The sequence below is a fragment of the Tarenaya hassleriana genome, unplaced genomic scaffold (genome assembly GCF_000463585.1).
Source record: "Tarenaya hassleriana unplaced genomic scaffold, ASM46358v1 Cleome9, whole genome shotgun sequence".
NCBI lineage: Eukaryota > Viridiplantae > Streptophyta > Magnoliopsida > Brassicales > Cleomaceae > Tarenaya > Tarenaya hassleriana.
Genome location: NW_010971389.1, coordinates 3,883,812 through 3,890,658, shown reverse-complemented (window position 1 = coordinate 3,890,658; position 6,847 = coordinate 3,883,812). Strand labels below are relative to the sequence as shown.

Sequence of the window (6,847 nt, the reverse complement as noted above, 5' to 3'; positions counted from 1 at the left end):
AAAACCATTTAATTACTAAGTTTAATAATGATTATTTTTAATAATTTTTATAATAAAATTATTTTTTTATTTAAAAATAAATTAAATTGATAATATTTATATTTTAAATTTATTATTTAATTATTATAAATTTAGTAAATAATCTTTTATCAAATGATATTAAAAATTTAATTAAAATTATTATAAAAAATTATTTTAAAATAATATTTTTTTAATAATTTATATCAAAACGCAACCGCAACCGCAACGAACCATTCACTTCTAACCGCACCCACCCGCAATCGCTGCCAACAACAACTTATTACCAATCAGTACTTATCATTCATAATCGCTATCAAACGCCGTCACCCGCAACCGCAACCGCTGCGGTAGAACCAGTCAAACCCTAACGTGATGAGAGTAGTAATTATAGTTAACCTTGATGAAAACCACGTCGGCGTTAGGAACACGCTCGAACATATCGCCTCCAACGTTCTCAACGCCATCAAACTTTAGAGCAGTTTCAACGACATGAGGCAGATCGAAGTTTAAGCCTTTGATCCATGGAAACGCCTTCACCATAACCCCCAGTGCGTCACCTTTCCCGCCACCAACGTCGACCACCGTCGACACCCCCTCGAACACGTCAGCACACGCCCCGGCTACAGCCGGCACCACGCGCCTTGTGTCGCAAGCCATCGCCTCGTTGAACACCTCGCTGTGGATCGGATCCTCTGCACAGTAGCCCCACAGATCCTTCCCATGCTCTGCCTCGAAGGGCTGGGAGCCCTCATCGGCGGAAGCATTGGAGACGACGGCACTCAGCTTCAGCCACGGCGCTAGCATCACGGGGCTGCTCTCCATGAGAATCAAAGGAGCCAGTGATTTGTTGACACGGTTCGAGCCCATCATGAGGCGAGAGAGAGGTGTGCTCAAGTATCCGACAATGCCATCTTTGGTAATAACTTCTTTAAAGATGCCTTGGTGGGAAAGAAACCTCATGATACGGCCGAGGAGCGGCGGAGAGCAAGCGACTGCGGCTGAGAGGTCGGCTAAAGTGACGGGCTGTGCCGGATGGCTCTCGACAGCTTCTGGAATTTTGAGCTCGATGGCACACTTCACTACGGCCATGTCAGTGAATCCGAACACATATCTCCATATGTCCACCGAAGCTCTTGCTTCTTCTTCTTCCATTGTTTTCTCTTTTTCTTTTTTATGGTTTTTCCAACGAGTGGTTGTGGCTTAATAAAGGAGATGAGGTTTGGTGTGTTTGGATGCTGTAACAACCCATAAATTTATAAAATAATAATAATAATATAATAATTCATAATAAAAAAAATTAATAAAAAAAGAGGGAAAGAAAGTTGGTAGCACGTTATAAATTTGTTTAATATAAAAATATAATATAATATTTAATATATATAGTTAGTCAAGGGGAAAAATAAATAAAAAATAGCCGAGTGGTTGGCTCAACTGGTAAGTGGATATATACAAAGAGTATAAAAGGAGTAGGAAGTGTCGTACAGAGTCCGAACGAAAGAGAGAGAGAGAGAAAAATGTATATATATATAATATAAAAAAAAGTAAGTATATAAAAATTATATAATAGATATATTCTTATATATATATATATATATCTAAATTATTGAAAAGTTGAGGAAACAACAGTCAAACAAAAAAGCTAATCGATATAATTTGGATAAGTAATTCGACTTAAATTCTCAAATTTTATTGTCATTATTTCAGGATAATAAACAATGTTTTATATATTGATGATTATAGAAGCATGTTAATGACTAAATTTTGTGACGATTTTAAAGTTGTGGCGTAAAAAAATATGAGTATATATATAGAGACTAACTTTAAAAGGGGTAGAATTGAATGGCTTCGTCAATATATCAGATGGATTTGGATATTATGAAACATATGATTATATACGGATAGTTTTATATACGATTGATTACTGTGACGACAATCTCATTTGTATAGCATAGTGCATACCATCCGAATCGTACGTTATATGAGTTAGGACATGATTGTATTTTGGCTTACGCAATAATTTGCATAGTTAGTTGTAACCACTGATGTGACCACTGACTGACTGGTGACATGTGAGTGAGGCCATCGATGTGAAGGTTGTACAAATGAAGAAAGGAATCTTTTCATTTTTTTTTAGAGTTTCGTCACATCGAGGGAATCGTTACGCCTGCTTTGATAATGAAGGATATTTCTATGAAGAATTTAAATTAGAAATATACAAATGGGTTAAAATTTCGTTTTTGAACTAATATTAAAAATACTGATTAGCTTTTTCAAAAACTAGTTATAAAATTGTCACTAACCTAATTTTTCCAGATTCATATATCAAAGATACCCAAATATTTTCTTACATCAAAATTCTAATAGAATTTTCTATAAAACAAAATAATTTAGCTTATTGATATCCTAAAATTTTCAATATCCAAATTGTGTCCTCTCCTAGAGAAACCCTTGTTAAAAATGAAGTTTGAACAAATAAAAATGCATTAGAAGAAAACGTACATATTTTTTTTATAATCCAGAAGTTCACCGAGTTTTTGACCCAACTATATCTCGCAGAAGATTGAAAAAGTTCAGCTGAATGCCTCTCTCCACGTTTGGGTTTGAACTCAGGATAAGATTATATTGCATGTTCTGTTACGACTAACCCACCCAAATTTGGGTGAAACCGTAAATAATTGGCAATGCAGTTGTGTAGTTAAATTCATCTTATATCATATAGTTTGATATTCCCATGTGAATAAAGTGTTGGAGTTTAATCTTGATTTAGGAAAAAAAAAAACTTGACCAAATATATTGTTTTTCTTTTAAATTTTTATTATAAATAGATGCGTACGTGGGGTTTCATGCAGTTTTTTATTTTTTATAATATTTGGCCCCGGATTTGAACCCTGGTGCTCCTCTTGCAACCAGCCTACCCCATAGTGGTGGTTTCCTGCAATATTGATTAATAATAAAACAACAAACCTATTCTTCTTCTTCTTCCATTCAATACCAAGAATTGTATTATCTTTGGTGTTCTTGAATATTTAAGTGTATGTTTGAATTTTCGGATCCACATTTGAATATTCGTGTTTATTTCGCTTAATCCACGATTCTAAAACGTTTTAAAAGAATTTTTCTTCCACTTGCGGACCACAAATATTTATAAAAGGGGGCAATCATATTAATACGTATATGAATATAGAAAAAATTAATAAAAATATATAATTACAGAAAATTCTATATAAAGATAAATTTAATTTTAGTGGGGGCATTTAAGAATTTTAATATTCATGATAGAAAATTATTCAAAATAGAAAATTATAATATTTATAGATAGAAAATGAAATCATAACATATCTTATTTAATCAATATAAATAGAGAAATAAAATCAAATATAAATATTACATAATCTGGAATTTTCTCGGTATCTCTTAATATTATATACATAGGTCCGGCCCACGTAGAAACACCGATATCTGTTTATGATCAGAATTCTTTAATCTCTGTTTCAATTCGACAAAAGTTCGAGCTCGTGTGTTGGTTTCGTGTTGGTCAAGTTACAACCGTCGCCGACATGAAATTATATGCTCATAAACCTTGACGGTCTTCTCTTGTACGACTTTCCGTTTTAGGTATTATACACTTTTCGCAATCATAAATGATCGAAATCTTTTTCCTTTTTCACGAGCTTCTTCCCCATTTTTTTCACTAATTAAAAAAAAATTCAGCTAAAAAGGCCTAACATATCTTTTTTGTTTTTAACTAAAGGAAGACGAACCATCAAACACTAATATCAGATTTTCAGAAAATTTATGCACAAAAGTATGTTCTGATAGAAACCCGAGGTGGGTTAGTTGAATACTAGTCCCTTTAACTTCATGATTGGAGATTCGAATCTTCCCAATCTCCTCACCTATCACAATCTAAATTGGTTTACATCTCTCTTGTGGTTCGGAGACTTTACACGAGAGCTGGATTTATCCGGTGTATATCCAAAAGGTAATATGGCTGCGGGTTCCCACCTTTTAAAAAAAAAGTATGGTATGATTTATGGCTTATGCACGAAGAAATATACTTTTCAAATAAAAACATGAAGAATGAATCAATCTAGGTAGTTCAACTGGTGAAACGGGGGTGCAAAGCGTCTGTCTCGTCCCGAGTTCGAAACTCAAGCTGGAGATGAGGTATTCACATGGCTTCCTCCGGCCCCGGGATTTATCCGGTTACCAAAAAAAAACATGAAAAATCCTTGTAAAAAAAAGTATGGACCACAGAAATATAGGCAAAAAGTCAAAGTACTCTGTGGTTGTGATTTATGGCTATGTAGACTAAAATAAAAGCAATCAAGACACAAATTTTCGTTTTAGCCTTAAAAATATTTAAATTTTAGTTTTTTGAAAAACTATTTTTTTTAAGAAAATACACACAAATATGCCTAGAAATTAAAATCCTAAGCTCTAAAGATAAAAAAATGAATTTCAATTTAAATAAGATAGGTTATAAAAATTATGGAAACAAGTATTAATTTGCTAATGCTGTATACAAAATAAATACGTTATTTTTCTATAGAGTTTTTATCCAATGAAAAATGTAGACATATTTTATTATTATTATTATATAAAAATAAACTATAGTCTCCAAAAGTAATTTCATCTATGTCAAAAAACCTTTCATTACCCATTTCTCTTCTCCGACCAACCTCCCCTCAAGGGATGAATTACTGATGGATTTGCAGCAATTGGCCAATAAATTGAAAATGGGAGATAAATATGAGTAGGTGATATGCGAATACATTATAATTGATTAAATATAATCATTGGCATGCATAATATATATCAGAACCAGTTGGGTTCCATTTGCTAGATTGAAAACGGTATATAAATCATATTTTTCATCATTTAAAGTAAATGATTTATTTCCAAATATATATTTTGAACTAAATTTAATATAATATCAGAAAAAGCCGGTTTTTCAAAGCATAATTAACGCATTTTATCTTAATTTATGAAAATGACCAACTTTGACTTTTTGACTTTTTCATTTCGAAGACACGTAAACGATGTGCATGTAACCTCCTCTCTCCACGTCTTCATGCTAAGACACATGAGCGATGATGACAGATTGAACATCGTTTATGTCCCTGATTTCGTAACGGGCGAATCCAGCTTCTGTAATAACATAATCCCACTCCTTCAATGTTCGCTCTTTGCCTTTGCTCGTATAAACCATCATCCCGATATCAATCATCAGCCTCACGTACTCTAACTTGTCGTCTTTCTTCTTCCCCAACACAGATTCCACTATCATCACTTTCCCTTTCCCTTTAGGGACTGCGTCTTTGCATTTCCTCAGTAATTTTATGCATTCTTCATCACCCCAGTCGTGTAAAATCCACTGTCACAACAATACAATCATGCATAATGTAACATATTTATATTATATATATATATATATAGGAAATAGCTCTATAATGGCATATATATATTAGATATAGTAAATAAATGGAGTTAAAAATAGACCTTTAGAAAAACTAAATCGGCGTTTGGAACGTGCTTAAACATATCGCCTCCAACGCTTTCAACCCTGTCCAACTTTTGTGCAGTTTCAACGACATGAGGAAGATCAAAGTTGAAGCCTTTGATCCATGGAAACTCCTTCACCAAAACCCCCAGCGCGTCACCTTTCCCACCACCCACGTCAACCACCGTCGACACCCCCTCGAACACGTCAGCACACGCCCGGGCGACAGCAGGGACCACGCGCCTTGTATCACAAGCCATCGTGTCGTTGAAAATCTCGTTGTGGCTCGGATCCTCTGCACCGTAGGCCCATATATCCTTCCCGTAGACTGCCTCGAAGGGCTGAGAGCCCTCGTCGGAGGAGTTAGAGATAAGGGAAGTCAGCTTCAGCCACGGCGCTCGCATGACGGGGTTGTTGTCCATGAGAATAAAAGCAGCCAGTGATTTGTCGTGCGGGTTGGAGATCATCATTCGACGAGAGAGAGGTGTGTTTGAGTATCCGACAAGGCCATCTTTTGTAAGAACTTCTTTGAAGATGCCTTGGTGGACAAGAAACCTCATGATGCGGCCGAGGAGCGGCGGAGAGCAATCGACGGCGGTGGCGAGTTCGGCTAAAGTCACGGGCTGTGACGTATGGCTCTCGACAGCTTCTGGTATCTTGAGTTCGATCGCACACTTCACCACGGTCATTTCAGGGAATCCGTACGCATATCTCCATATGTCGACCGAAGCTCTTGCTTCTTCGTCTTCCATTGTTTTTGTCTTTTTCTTTTTTAGGGTTTTTCCAAAGCGAAATATAATATAAGGGTTGTTGTTTAGTGGAGGAGGAGACAGGGTTGTTTATTACGAGATTATATATATACTCTCCTTACAGGGTTTATAGATATGAAGGAATTTTTTTCTGTGTGATATATGGGGTTTATTAGGAAATTAATTAATTACTGTACTAATATACTGTTTTAAGATATAAAGGAATTTTTCTTTGTGATATATGGGGTTTACGACTTTACGTTACGCTTTGACAAATGAAGAAAGATATTTCTTGGAAATAAAAGTAACCGCCGGTTTGGTAATTTCAGCTAGCTGGTATTAAAGAATTTAAATTATAACACCAAATTTATCATAAAAATATTTTTTTTCAGAAAAATAGAGAATTTTAGTCAAAACCAAATTGGAAGAAAATCTGAATCTAATTAAAACTGGAAAGAAAAATAAAATGAGTATAATTTAAAAAACGCCAGAACATAACTTTAATTGAAATATCCGAAATATCTTTACGAGAGATCTCACTTATAAAATGTTTAAAGTAATTCAGATTTGCATC

The 6,847-nt window shown here is 34.7% G+C and overlaps 2 protein-coding genes across 3 annotated transcripts in view; both read right to left on the bottom strand.

The window, feature by feature from the left end:
* The window catches only part of LOC104804316 ((R,S)-reticuline 7-O-methyltransferase-like), a 2,807-nt gene extending 1,565 nt beyond the window's left edge, over positions 1-1,242 (bottom strand). The window contains exons 1-2 of one of the 2 annotated variants that reach the window (XM_010528573.2): positions 418-1,242; positions 200-284 (exon numbers count right to left, since the gene is read on the bottom strand). In XM_010528573.2, coding sequence (XP_010526875.1) covers positions 225-284; positions 418-1,173 — 816 coding nt within the window. In that variant the 5' untranslated portion in view covers positions 1,174-1,242 and the 3' untranslated portion in view covers positions 200-224. Of the gene's footprint in view, positions 1-199; positions 285-417 lie in introns of those variants that run through there. The other variant, XM_010528572.2, reaches the window with a different exon arrangement.
* Positions 1,243-4,948: 3,706 nt separating this feature from the next.
* Positions 4,949-6,393, bottom strand: LOC104804315 ((RS)-norcoclaurine 6-O-methyltransferase-like). The gene is made up of 2 exons (XM_010528571.2): positions 5,524-6,393; positions 4,949-5,398 (listed from the first exon to the last, which is right to left on the bottom strand). Exons 1-2 carry the CDS (start codon positions 6,274-6,276, stop codon positions 5,099-5,101), a joined length of 1,053 nt encoding a protein of 350 aa, XP_010526873.1. The 5' UTR covers positions 6,277-6,393; the 3' UTR covers positions 4,949-5,098.
* Positions 6,394-6,847: the final 454 nt, after the last annotated feature.

Bases quoted from the DNA above. Each gene is read 5' to 3' on its own strand.
- LOC104804315 (XM_010528571.2), bottom strand. From the start codon at position 6,276: ATGGAAGACGAAGAAGCAAGAGCTTCGGTCGACATATGGAGATATGCG. The intron at 5,399-5,523 runs GTCTATTTTTAA...TTGTTGTGACAG, and splicing joins CCGATTTAGTTTTTCTAAAG to TGGATTTTACACGACTGGGG.